Raw genomic sequence first — 14,001 nt, 5'->3', positions numbered from 1 at the left:
GGAAGACAGGATCTGCAGGAGTAGATGGAGTTGAAGAACTAATGACAACTACAACTACATCACACCAAATAGTAATCATATAAACACATAAAACACTTACAAAATATTGAATAACAACTGACAATCTGAACGCAGTGCCTGATGGGTAAAACAGGAGGGCACAATTTTAACGGGGTAGCCTCTTCGCTACATTACCCCCTCCAGCGTGTCGCCTGTCCTCAGCCGACGCACGGGTCCGTGTTCCCCACTTTCCGTCCTGTTGGTAGGGCCTGGGGGTGTAGGAGGGACCGTCCCGGGTGAGTTAAACTCATCTGCAGGTTCTTCAGCCAAGGGGCGGTAAGGTGCCAAACGGTCCCGTTGCAGAACTACCACCCGCCCCCCGACACACAGTTTCACCCAATACACAACATCCGAAAGCTGCTCCAACACCTCACAGGGCCCCACCCATTGGCTGGCGAGCCTTGGGGAGACTCCTCTCTTCCGAGTTAGGTTGAAGACCCACACCCACAGAGGCGGCCCTGACAACGAGCGTCATACGCCCGTTTTTATTTCGCACCTGCCTGTTCCTGATGCTGCCGAGCAAACTCATGTGCCTCGGCCAGACGTTGTTGGAGGTCCCGCAGGTACTCGAAACCGGGTATCTTGGGAAGGTCAGTGCCCGGGGGCGTGCCAAAGGCTAAGTCTACAGGGGTCCGCAGTTCTCTCCCGAACATGAGCGCGGCCGGTGTACACCCAGTACTTTCTTGTACTGCCGACCGGTACGCCCACAGGTCCAGGGGTCGATGACAGTCCCAGTCTCGCTGGTGCCGTCAGGTGACAATAGCGAGTTGTGTTGTGAGCGTTCGTTTGAACCTCTCCACCAGTCCGTCGCTCTGGGGGTGGAGGGGCGTTGTCCTGGTCTTCTTCACCCCCATGCGTTGACACACCTCAGCGAATACCTGTGCCTCGAAGTTCCGCCCCTGATCGCTGTGTATTTCTTCGGGCGCACCGAACCGACAGAACATCTCACACACCAGCCCTCGGCTGTAGTGGCAGCGCTCTGGTCTGGGACCGCATACGCCTCAGGCCATTTGGTAAAGTAGTCCATGGCCACAAGGACGTAGCGGTTTCCGTTGTCTGTGGTGGGATATGGGCCAAGAAAGTCCACACCGACCCGTTCCATGGGGGCCCCCACTTGATATTGTTGTAGAGGGGCATGGGAGCGTCTGGTTGGTCCTTTCTTGACGGTGCAGGCATCACAACAGTGCACAAAAAGTTCAGTGTCGTGCCTGCATCCGGCCCAGTAGAACCGCTGGCGCAGTTTATTCAGCGTCTTTGCCACCCCATAGTGACCTGCCCCCACCGAGCCGTGGGCCGCCCGTAGCACTCGTTGGCGCCAGTCCTTGGGCACTAGTAACTGCCACACACTTCTTCCCGTGCATGGATAAGTAGATCGACCCGTTGGTCCTTGACTAACGGGTCGGATCCTTTAGTCGAGCGGCCAGCGATGTCTCCCGCGGTGCCGGCGGTACGAGTTCGCGTCCCGGCTGCGGCGGTTCCCGTGGTTGCCCCCCGAATTTGCTACAGTACTCTCTTAATTATGTTTTGCTTTTATTTACCCTCTTTTAATACATTTCACATGGTTGTTGCTTTTCTGTTTTTATTTGTATAAGGCACATTGAATTGCCCTATGTATGAAATGTGCTTTACAAATAAACGTGTTTGCTTGCTAAAGACAAAGACAACAAAACAAACCCGCACAAGTTCCTATTATTAAAGGGACATTTCACCAAGAATGTTGTGTATGGGCAGCCAGTACTGACGAGGAACATCATGGACTGAAGCAATAAAATCCTAGCTGTGTACCATATTGTGTACCATATTGTGTACTATATTGTGTACCATACTGACAAAGAAATCGGTGTTGTCCTGCTCACAGTCTTTTACATCGCGCCTACACATACCACAATGCATCGTCGCACGCAAGCTTCTATATCGTCATCCTCTGTGAAGTGTTTAGATTATGTGTTTAGGGGATGTGTTTAGAGGATGTGTTTAGAGGATGTGTTTAGAGGAAGTGTTTAAATTATGTGTTTAGAGGATGATTTAAATGTGTTTAGATGATGTGTTTAGGGAATACGTTTACAGGATGTGTTTAAATGATGTGTTTAGAGGATGTGTTTAGAGGACGTGTTTAAATGATGTGTTTCAATAATGTGTTTAGAGGATGTGTTTAGAAGATGTGTTTAGAGGATGTGTTTAGAGGAAATGTGTAGGGAATGTGTTTAGGGGATGTGTTTAGAGGATGTGTTTAGAGGATGTGTTTAGGGGGATGTGTTTAGAGGATGTGTTTAGATGATGTGTTTACGGGATGTGTTTAGGGGATGTGTTTAGAGGATGTGTTTAAATGACGTGTTTAAATGATGTGTTTCAATAATGTGTTTAGAGGATGTGTTTAGAAGATGTGTTTAGAGGATGTGTTTAGAGGAAATGTGTAGGGAATGTGTTTAGGGGATGTGTTTAGAGGATGTGTTTAGAGGATGTGTTTAGGGGGATGTGTTTAGATGATGTGTTTACGGGATGTGTTTAGGGGATGTGTTTAGAGGATGTGTTTAAATGACGTGTTTAAATGATGTGTTTAGAGGATGTGTTTAGAAGATGTGTTTAGAGGATGTGTTTAGAGGAAGTGTTTAGGGGATGTGTTTGGAGGATGTGTTTAGGGGATGTGTTTAGAGGATTGTTTAGAGGATGTGTTTAGGGGATGTGTTTAGAGGATTGTTTAGAGGATGTGTTTAGGGGATGTGTTTAGAGGATGTGTTTAGGGGATGTGTTTAGGGGATGTGTTTAGAGGATGTGTTTAGAGGATGTGTTTAGAGGAAGTGTTCAAGGGATGTGTTTAGAGGATGTGTTTAAAGAAGTGTTTAAGGGAAGTGTTTAGATGATGTGTTTAGAGGATGTGTCTAAATGATGTGTTTAGACGATGTGTTTAGAGGATGTGTTTAGAGGATGTGTTTAGGGGATGTGTTTAGAGGATGTGTTTAAATGATGTGTTTAGAGGATGTGTTTAGGGGATGTGTTTAGGGGATGTGTTTAGGGGATGTGTTTAGAGGATGTGTTTAGGGGATGTGTTTAGAGGATTGTTTAGAGGATGTGTTTAGGGGATGTGTTTGAATGATGTGTTTAAATGATGTGTTTAGAGGATGTGTTTAGAGGATGTGTTTAGGGGATGTGTTTAGAGGAGGTGTTTAGGGGATGTGTTCAGAGGATGTGTTTAGAGAATGTGTTTAGAGGATGTGTTTAGATGATGTGTTTAGATGATGTGTTTAGATGATGTGTTTGAATGACGTCTTTAGAGGATGTGTTTAGGGGATGTGTTTAGAGGATCCAAAGGAGTTGAATCAATTGCAGCTGGACTTGGTATATATCCGTGAAGACGTTTCGGCTCTCATCCAAGAGGCTTCCTCAGTTCATGCCTTTCTGACTAGACCAAGCTAGTCTGACTGGCTGCTGATGAGTCTCAGATATTTATCCTCTAGGAGTCGTTATCAGAACTATTGATGTACATGGCTCTTTGTGATCTGATGTTTAGCAGCGACGGTCATTGGGGTGTTAGTTTCAACTTCGTTAGTGCTCCATTCAGTGGTCATGAGTCGTATTTAGAGGATGTGTTCAGAGGATGTGTTTAGGGGATGTGTTTAGGGGATGTGTTTAGAGGAAGTGTTTAAGGGATGTGTTTAGAGGATGTGTTTAGAGGATGTGTTTAGGGGATGTGTTTAGAGGAAGTGTTTAAGGGATATGTTTAGGGGATGTGTTTAGAGGAAGTGTTTAAGGGATGTGTTTAGAGGGTGTGTTTAGAGGAAGTGTTTAAGGGATGTGTTTAGAGGATGTGTTTAGAGGAAGTGTTTAAGGGATGTGTTTAGAGGATGTGTTTAGAATAAGTGTTTAAGGGATGTGTTTAGAGGATGTGTTTAAGGGATGTGTTTAGAGGATGTGTTTAGAGGAAGTCTTTAAGGGATGTGTTTAGAGGATGTGTTTAGAGGAAGTGTTTAAGGGATGTGTTTAGAGGATGTGTTTAGAGGATGTGTTTAGGGGATGTGTTTAGAGGGTGTGTTTAGGGGATGTGTTTAGAGGATGTGTTTAGAAGAAGTGTTTAAGGGATGTGTTTAGAGGATGTGTTTAGGGGATGTGTTTAGAGGGTGTGTTTAGAGGATGTGTTTAGGGGATGTGTTTAGAGGATGTGTTTAGAGGATGTGTCTAGAGTAGATTAGAGTATTAGAAACCCTGCTAGGTTGTTAGTTTTTCGGGCCACCAGATGACGTCACAATAGCTCGGCAGCAGGGACTGCCCCAGAGATGCAGGAGCCAATGGGAACAACTGCAGGTGTTTTTCTTTCCCCTGTCCCCATTGCAGATAGTCAGAAATAAGGTCATAAAATCAAGAATTTTTCCTTTAAATGACTGTTTAGGTTTAAGTTCCATCTCTGGTTCTACTTGGCGTGATGCTAACTGTTTGATAACTGAATTCTTTTCTTTCTTCTTTTTTTATTTTCCCCCTTTTTTCTCCCCAATCATATCCGGCCAGTTACCCCACTCTTCCGAGTCATCCCGGTCGCTGCTCCACCCCCTCTGCTGATTCGGGGAGGGCTGCAGACTACCACATGTCTCTTCCCATACATGTGGAGTCACAAGCCGCTTCTTTTCACCTGTCAGTGAGGAATTACACCAGGGGGCGTAGCGCGTGGGAGGATCACGCTATTCCCCCCGAACAGGCGCCCCGACCGACCAGAGGAGGCGCTAGTGCAGCGACCAGGACACACACCCACATTCGGCCTCGCACTCGCAGACAAGGACAATTGTGTCTGTAGGGACGCCCGACCAAGCCGGAGGTAACACGGGGATGCGAACCGCCGATCCCCATGTTAGCAGGCAATGGAATAGACCGCTACGCCACTCGGACGCCCCAGTAACTGAATTATTTTCAGATTCTTAGACAGCCAAAATCTCCATCATATCATTAGTCATTAATAGCGTTGAGCTGAAAACTGTCACAGGTGACACGCAGAATACTTTGCCAACCTGAAGAGTTGGTGCACGGTTGTCAAAAACGACCCTCCCTCCAGGTATGGCAGGATGCAAAAACAGCTGTTTGGTAGTCTCCATTTCCCTAACATCGATGGAGAAAGAGTTTGTGTCATGGTAAGGGCTTACAAATAGATTGTGAAACTGGCTCACATGTCAGCATCAGTGCCCTGTGTGGTCAGACAAGGAGTACAGCGGTGCAGGAACACAACAGCTGGATGGAGAGAAGCAGACAAAAGATATTCCCTTTTTGCCACAGCGACATGACGCCTCTGTAATCCCAGCCAGTCTGGGTTTAAAAGAAAACCGCCAGTCACTACCAAGCCAGGCTGTCGTCACGTGGTTTGGAATCTTAAACTGCAGCTCTCCATCCCCGTCCAGAGAGGAAGTGGCCATGGAGACGAAGGCAAACCAGCCCAGTCAGCATCAGCATCACATATGCAGCCCCTCTGTCTCACGTGGCTTGTTGTGCCATTCATCTGGAGTGTATTGCTTGTGTTATGCCTGTGTGTGTCTGTGTGTGTGTCGGTACGTGTTGCAGAGCTATACGCTGTGCTGTGTGACTCATCATTAGCTGTGTCGGGCTGCTTCAGCTCTGACTGCCGTGCCACGAGTGCGTGGATGTGACGGCCTGTCGGTGCACGTGGCTGACAGCACAGTGGTGGAACATTCCAGAGTCTCTCGCCACCTAGACACGCCCTACCTAGCCGGCGCTCTTGCTGGGCTGAATGACGAGTGGTAGCTGCTGCTGTCTCCCTCTCACTTCCTCTCTGCCTGTCTGTCTGTCTGTCTGTCTGTCTGTCTGTCTGTCTGTCTGTCTATCTGTCTGTCTGTCTGTCTGTCTGTCTTTTTGCCTGCCTGCCTGTCTGTCTGCCTGTCTGTCTGTCTGCCTGCCTGCCTGCCTGTCTCTCCGTCTGTCTGTCTGTCTGCCTGTCTGCCTGTCTATCTGTCTGTCTCCCTGCCTGTCTCTCCGTCTGTCTGTCTGCCTGCCTGCCTGTCTGCCTGTCTGCCTGCCTGCCTGTCTCTCCGTCTGTCTGTCTGCCTGTCTGCCTGTCTATCTGTCTGTCTGTCTGCCTGCCCGTCTCTCCGTCTGTCTGTCTGTCTGTCTGCCTGCCTGCCTGCCTGCCTGTCTGTCTGTCTGTCTGCCTGCCCGTCTCTCCGTCTGTCTGTCTGTCTGTCTGCCTGCCTGCCTGCCTGCCTGCCTGCCTGTCTGTCTGTCTGTCTGTCTGTCTGTCTGTCTGTCTGCCTGTCTATCTGTCTGTCTGCCTGCCTGTCTCTCCGTCTGTCTGCCTGCCTGCCTGCCTGCCTGCCTGTCTGTCTGTCTGTCTGTCTGTCTGTCTGTCTGTCTGTCTGTCTGTCTGCCTGCCCGTCTCTCCGTCTGTCTGTCTGTCTGTCTGCCTGCCTGCCTGCCTGCCTGCCTGCCTGTCTGTCTGTCTGTCTGTCTGTCTGTCTGTCTGTCTGTCTGTCTGTCTGTCTATCTGTCTGTCTGTCTGCCTGCCTGTCTCTCCGTCTGTCTGTCTGTCTGCCTGCCTGCCTGTCTGTCTGTCTGTCTGTCTGTCTGTCTGTCTGTCTGTCTGTCTGTCTGTCTGTCTGCCTGCCTGTCTTTCTGTCTGCCTGTCTGTCTGTCTGATTTGTTGATAGTCACTGTGTGAACACAGATTTTAATGCTGATTGTAAAGCTGATATTCGTTTCTTTCATCTTGCACCGTCTCCTCTTCTTCTCTCCATTTTCATATGTTCCCTAACTACTAATTCCTCTTTTCTCTCCTCATTCCGATGCCTCGTCTCATCCTCACACCTCTCTCGTCTCCTCTTCTTCTCTCCATTTTCATATGTTCCCTAGCTACTTATTCCTCTTTTCTCTTCTCATTCCGATGCCTCGTCTCATCCTCACACCTCTCTCATCTCCTCTTCTTCTCTCTATTTTCATATGTTCCCTAGCTACTTATTCCTCTTTTCTCTTCTCATTCCGATGCCTCGTCTCATCTTCACACCTCTCTCGTCTCCTCTTCTTCTCTCTATTTTCATATGTTCCCTAGCTACTTATTCCTCCTTTCTCTTCTCATTCTGATGCCTCGTCTCATCCTCACACCTCTCTCATCTCCTCTTCTTCTCTCCTCATTCCGATGCCTCGTCTCATCCTCACACCTCTCTTTTCTCCTCTTCTTCTCTCATTCCGATGCCTCGTCTCATCCTCACACCTCTCTCGTCTCCTGTTCTTCTCTCCATTTTTATATGTTCCCTAACTACTAATTCCTCTTTTCTCTCTCCTCATTCCGATGCCTCATCTCATCCTCACACCTCTCTCATCTTCTCTTCTTCTCTCCATTTTCATGTTCCCTAACTACTAATTCCTCTTTTCTCTCCTCATTCCGATGCCTCGTCTCATCCTCACACCTCTCTCGTCTCCTCTTCTTCTCTCCATTTTCATATGTTCCCTAGCTACTTATTCCTCTTTTCTCTCCTCATTCTGATGCCTTGTCTCATCCTCACACCTCTCTCGTCTCCTCTTCTTCTCTCCATTTTCACATGTTCCCTAGCTACTAATTCCTCTTTTCTCTCCTCATTCTGATGCCTCGTCTCTTCCTCACACCTCTCTCATCTTCTATTCTTCTCTCCATTTTCATGTTCCCTAGCTACTAATTCCTCTTTTCTCTCCTCATTCTGATGCCTCGTCTCTTCCTCACACCTCTCTCATCTCCTCTTCTTCTCTCCATTTTCATATGTTCCCTAGCTACTTATTCCTCCTTTCTCTTCTCATTCTCATGCCTCGTCTCATCCTCACACCTCTCTCATCTCCTCTTCTTCTCTCCATTTTCATATGTTCCCTAGCTACTTATTCCTCCTTTCTCTCCTCATTCCGATGCCTCATCTCATCCTCACACCTCTCTCATCTCCTCTTCTTCTCTCCTTATTCCGGTGCCTCGTCTCATCCTCACACCTCTCTCATCTCCTCTTCTTCTCTCCATTTTCATATGTTCCCTAGCTACTTATTCCTCCTTTCTCTTCTCATTCTGATGCCTCGTCTCATCCTCACACCTCTCTCATCTCCTCTTCTTCTCTCCTTATTCCGGTGCCTCGTCTCATCCTCACACCTCTCTCGTCTCCTCTTCTTCTCTCCATTTTCATATGTTCCCTAGCTACTTATTCCTCCTTTCTCTTCTCATTCTGATGCCTCGTCTCATCCTCACACCTCTCTCATCTCCTCTTCTTCTCTCCTTATTCCGATGCCTCGCCTCATCCTCACACCTCTCTCGTCTCCTCTTCTTCTCTCCTCATTCCGATGCCTCATCTCATCCTCTCACCTCTCTCATCTCCTGTTCTTCTCTCCTCATTCCGATGCCTCGTCTCATCCTCACACCTCTCTCGTCTCCTCTTCTTCTCTCCATTTTCGTATGTTCCCTAGCTACTAATTCCTCTTTTCTCTTCTCATTCCGATGCCTCGTCTCATCCTCACACCTCTCTCGTCTCCTCTTCTTCTCTCCATTTTCATATGTTCCCTAGCTACTTATCCCTCCTTTCTCTCCTCATTCCGATGCCTCATCTCATCCTCACACCTCTCTCGTCTCCTCTTCTTCTCTCCATTTTCATATGTTCCCTAGCTACTTATCCCTCCTTTCTCTCCTCATTCCGATGCCTCGTCTCATCCTCACACCTCTCTCGTCTCCTCTTCTTCTCTCCATTTTCATATGTTCCCTAGCTACTAATTCCTCTTTTCTCTTCTCATTCCGATGCCTCATCTCATCCTCACACCTCTCTCGTCTCCTCTTCTTCTCTCCATTGTCATATGTTCCCTAGCTACTAATTCCTCTTTTCTCTTCTCATTCCGATGCCTCATCTCATCCTCACACTTCTCTCGTCTCCTCTTCTTCTCTCCATTTTCATATGTTCCCTAGCTACAAATTCCTCTTTTCTCTCCTCATTCTGATGCCTCGTCTCATCCTCACACCTCTCTCATCTCCTCTTCTTCTCTCCATTTTCATATGTTCCCTAGCTACTTATTCCTCTTTTCTCTTCTCATTCTGATGCCTCATCTCATCCTCACGCCACTCTCATCTCCTCTTTTTTCTCCTCCATATGTTCCCTAGCTACTAATTCCTCTTTTCTCTTCTCATTCCGATGCCTCATCTCATCTTCACACCTCTCTCGTCTCCTCTTCTTCTCTCCATTGTCATATGTTCCCTAGCTACTAATTCCTCTTTTCTCTTCTCATTCTGATGCCTCATCTCATCCTCACACCTCTCTCGTCTCCTCTTCTTCTCTCCATTTTCATATGTTCCCTAGCTACAAATTCCTCTTTTCTCTCCTCATTCTGATGCCTCGTCTCATCCTCACACCTCTCTCATCTCCTCTTCTTCTCTCCATTTTCATATGTTCCGTAGCTACTTATTCCTCTTTTCTCTTCTCATTCTGATGCCTCATCTCATCCTCACGCCACTCTCATCTCCTCTTTTTTCTCCTCCATATGTTCCCTAGCTACTTATTCCTCTTTTCTCTTCTCATTCTGATCCCTCATCTCATTGTCACACCTCTCTCGTCTCCTATTTTTTCTCCTCCCTATGTTCCCTAGCTACTTATTCCTCTTTTCTCATTCTGATGCCTCATCTCATCGTCACGCCCCTCTCGTCTCCTATTTTTTCTCCTCCCTATGTTCCCTAGCTACTTATTCCTCTTTTCTCATTCTGATGCCTCGTCTCATCCTCACACCTCTCTCATCTCCTCTTCTTCTCTCCATTTTCATATGTTCCGTAGCTACTTATTCCTCTTTTCTCTTCTCATTCTGATGCCTCATCTCATCCTCACGCCACTCTCATCTCCTCTTTTTTCTCCTCCATATGTTCCCTAGCTACTTATTCCTCTTTTCTCTTCTCATTCTGATCCCTCATCCCATCGTCACACCGCTCTCGTCTCCTATTTTTTCTCCTCCCTATGTTCCCTAGCTACTTATTCCTCTTTTCTCATTCTGATGCCTCATCTCATCCTCATGCCGCTCTCTTCTCCTCTCGTTTACTTTCACTGCTGTCTTCTGTCTGCCCATCTCCCCTATTCTTTCTTACTCCTCTTCACCCTCTCTGAATCACTCTGCCTCTTCTTCCTTTTCACCGCCCCCCCCCCCCGTCTCCCTCTCTCTCGTTTTCTCTCTGTTCTTCATCAGCATCTTCTCCTTCCCCATTGGTCTGTTCATCCATCCAGCGGTTCTTACGTTGTGTCCTTCTCTTTCTGTTCCAGTGTGACCCGGGTGAAGCCACGAAGCTGCTGTATGATCTCCTCTACACAGAGCCCATCAAGATCGTTCTGATGCCCGGCTGTAGTGGAGTCTCCACCCTGGTGGCAGAGGCGGCTCGCATGTGGAACCTGATTGTGGTGGGTATTTGTCTGCGGATGCCCGGAAACATCCAGAACCACAGCATCAGGTCTGATCACTCTGTCTCTGTATAGCCACAGTCACATTGTCTGGCAGTGAGGAGCATCTTTTCCTCATCATTTTGCTCACCATTAATGCGTCCTCAGCACCTTGCTTTTTGTGGCGTAGATATATGTTAAGCACACTACGCATGTGCAAAGTGGTTCCCACATGAGCGGCATATTGGCATGATGAATATTGACATATTCATCTGTGTACTTGGTATTTGACTGGAGGTTTAAAAGGTATTTCCACTAGGGGGCAGGACAGGCACAAGCTCTATCACCTTCTCTTATCTTTTAACTGTCCCGTTACACCAGTTACACCCCGTTACACATCATTACATCAATGGCACAAACTGGTGGTTACTGCCCCTATACTCCCCCAACTCTTTCTGAGAGTGTTGCGGCTTAGAATGTATAGCGTTAGCTTCTTAGGACCATAGGCTATGATAGCCCACAGGCCACACATGGTAGCCCACAGGCTACACATGGTAGCGTCTTGCGTCCACATAAGCCTAAGTATGTCTTTTGGCCATACGTGCCCGGCATGCCTCATGTTTGTGAAGAAATGCCCCGAGCAGAACTCTGAGCAGAAAAATGGCCTACATCACCACTTTTTCTGTGTTGTCCAGTTGGGGGAGCAGAGGGGTGGCCTTCCCAGCCGGACTGTTTACAGCAAAGAAACCCCAGAGTGATCGCTGACCGACGTGCTCTTTTCCGCTCTCTGTTTTAGTGAAATAAGCCTGTTGTTTAAAAAGAACAAGAGGTCATGACATGTCAGCCGAGTAGTTGTGTTGTTTAAAAAGAACAAGAGGTCATGACAAGTCAGCCGAGTAGTTGTGTTGTTTAAAAAGAACAAGAGGTCATGACAAGTCAGCCGAGTAGTTGTGTTGTTTAAAAAGAACAAGAGGTCATGACATGTCAGCCGAGTAGTTGTGTTGTTTAAAAAGAACAAGAGGTCATGACAAGTCAGTTGAGTAGTTGTGTTGTTTAAAAAGAACAAGAGGTCATGACAAGTCAGTTGAGTAGTTGTGTTGTTTAAAAAGAACAAGAGGTCATGACATGTCAGCCGAGTAGTTGTGTTGTTTAAAAAGAACAAGAGGTCATGACAAGTCAGCCGAGTAGTTGTGTTGTTTAAAAAGAACAAGAGGTCATGACATGTCAGCCGAGTAGCTGTGTTGTTTAAAAAGAACAAGAGGTCATGACAAGTCAGCCGAGTAGCTGTGTTGTTTAAAAAGAACAAGAGGTCATGACATGTCAGCCGAGTAGTTGTGTTGTTTAAAAAGAACAAGAGGTCATGACAAGTCAGCCGAGTAGCTGTGTTGTTTAAAAAGAACAAGAGGTCATGACAAGTCAGTTGAGTAGTTGTGTTGTTTAAAAAGAACAAGAGGTCATGACAAGTCAGCCGAGTAGCTGTGTTGTTTAAAAAGAACAAGAGGTCATGACAAGTCAGCCGAGTAGCTGTGTTGTTTAAAAAGAACAAGAGGTCATGACAAGTCAGTTGAGTAGTTGTGTTGTTTAAAAAGAACAAGAGGTCATGACAAGTCAGTTGAGTAGTTGTGTTGTTTAAAAAGAACAAGAGGTCATGACATGTCAGCCGAGTAGCTGTGTTGTTTAAAAAGAACAAGAGGTCATGACATGTCAGCCGAGTAGCTGTGTTGTTTAAAAAGAACAAGAGGTCATGACATGTCAGCCGAGTAGTTGTGTTGTTTAAAAAGAACAAGAGGTCATGACAAGTCAGCCGAGTAGCTGTGTTGTTTAAAAAGAACAAGAGGTCATGACAAGTCAGCCGAGTAGTTGTGTTGTTTAAAAAGAACAAGAGGTCATGACATGTCAGCCGAGTAGTTGTGTTGTTTAAAAAGAACAAGAGGTCATGACATGTCAGCCGAGTAGCTGTGTTGTTTAAAAAGAACAAGAGGTCATGACATGTCAGCCGAGTAGCTGTGTTGTTTAAAAAGAACAAGAGGTCATGACATGTCAGCCGAGTAGTTGTGTTGTTTAAAAAGAACAAGAGGTCATGACAAGTCAGCCGAGTAGCTGTGTTGTTTAAAAAGAACAAGAGGTCATGACAAGTCAGTTGAGTAGTTGTGTTGTTTAAAAAGAACAAGAGGTCATGACAAGTCAGTTGAGTAGTTGTGTTGTTTAAAAAGAACAAGAGGTCATGACATGTCAGCCGAGTAGTTGTGTTGTTTAAAAAGAACAAGAGGTCATGACAAGTCAGCCGAGTAGTTGTGTTGTTTAAAAAGAACAAGAGGTCATGACATGTCAGCCGAGTAGCTGTGTTGTTTAAAAAGAACAAGAGGTCATGACAAGTCAGCCGAGTAGCTGTGTTGTTTAAAAAGAACAAGAGGTCATGACATGTCAGCCGAGTAGTTGTGTTGTTTAAAAAGAACAAGAGGTCATGACAAGTCAGCCGAGTAGCTGTGTTGTTTAAAAAGAACAAGAGGTCATGACAAGTCAGTTGAGTAGTTGTGTTGTTTAAAAAGAACAAGAGGTCATGACAAGTCAGTTGAGTAGCTGTGTTGTTTAAAAAGAACAAGAGGTCATGACAAGTCAGCCGAGTAGCTGTGTTGTTTAAAAAGAACAAGAGGTCATGACATGTCAGCCGAGTAGCTGTGTTGTTTAAAAAGAACAAGAGGTCATGACAAGTCAGCCGAGTAGCTGTGTTGTTTAAAAAGAACAAGAGGTCATGACATGTCAGCCGAGTAGTTGTGTTGTTTAAAAAGAACAAGAGGTCATGACAAGTCAGTTGAGTAGTTGTGTTGTTTAAAAAGAACAAGAGGTCATGACAAGTCAGTTGAGTAGTTGTGTTGTTTAAAAAGAACAAGAGGTCATGACAAGTCAGTTGAGTAGTTGTGTTGTTTAAAAAGAACAAGAGGTCATGACATGTCAGCCGAGTAGCTGTGTTGTTTAAAAAGAACAAGAGGTCATGACATGTCAGCCGAGTAGCTGTGTTGTTTAAAAAGAACAAGAGGTCATGACATGTCAGCCGAGTAGTTGTGTTGTTTAAAAAGAACAAGAGGTCATGACAAGTCAGCCGAGTAGCTGTGTTGTTTAAAAAGAACAAGAGGTCATGACAAGTCAGCCGATTAGTTGTGTTGTTTAAAAAGAACAAGAGGTCATGACATGTCAGCCGAGTAGTTGTGTTGTTTAAAAAGAACAAGAGGTCATGACAAGGTCGCCGAGTAGTTGTGTTGTTTAAAAAGAACAAGAGGTCATGACATGTCAGCCGAGTAGCTGTGTTGTTTAAAAAGAACAAGAGGTCATGACATGTCAGCCGAGTAGTTGTGTTGTTTAAAAAGAACAAGAGGTCATGACAAGTCAGCCGAGTAGCTGTGTTGTTTAAAAAGAACAAGAGGTCATGACAAGTCAGTTGAGTAGTTGTGTTGTTTAATAAGAACAAGAGGTCATGACATGTCAGCCGAGTAGTTGTGTTGTTTAAAAAGAACAAGAGGTCATGACAAGTCAGTTGAGTAGTTGTGTTGTTTAAAAAGAACAAGAGGTCATGACAAGTCAGCCGAGTAGCTGTGTTGTTTAA

The 14,001-nt window shown here is 46.0% G+C and overlaps 1 protein-coding gene across 2 annotated transcripts in view; it reads left to right on the top strand.

The window, feature by feature from the left end:
- The window catches only part of gabbr1a (gamma-aminobutyric acid (GABA) B receptor, 1a), a 257,938-nt gene that overhangs the window by 80,488 nt on the left and 163,449 nt on the right, over nucleotides 1–14,001 (top strand). For both annotated transcript variants that reach the window (XM_056286387.1, XM_056286388.1), the window contains one exon: nucleotides 10,287–10,421. In XM_056286387.1, coding sequence (XP_056142362.1) covers nucleotides 10,287–10,421 — 135 coding nt within the window. The remainder of the gene's footprint in view (nucleotides 1–10,286; nucleotides 10,422–14,001) is intronic.

The sequence above is a fragment of the Lampris incognitus genome, chromosome 9, assembly GCF_029633865.1.
Source record: "Lampris incognitus isolate fLamInc1 chromosome 9, fLamInc1.hap2, whole genome shotgun sequence".
Classification (NCBI taxonomy): Eukaryota; Metazoa; Chordata; class Actinopteri; order Lampriformes; family Lampridae; genus Lampris; species Lampris incognitus.
Note: the sequence above shows the minus strand (reverse complement) of the source record. Positions and strands in the feature narration are given on the sequence as shown.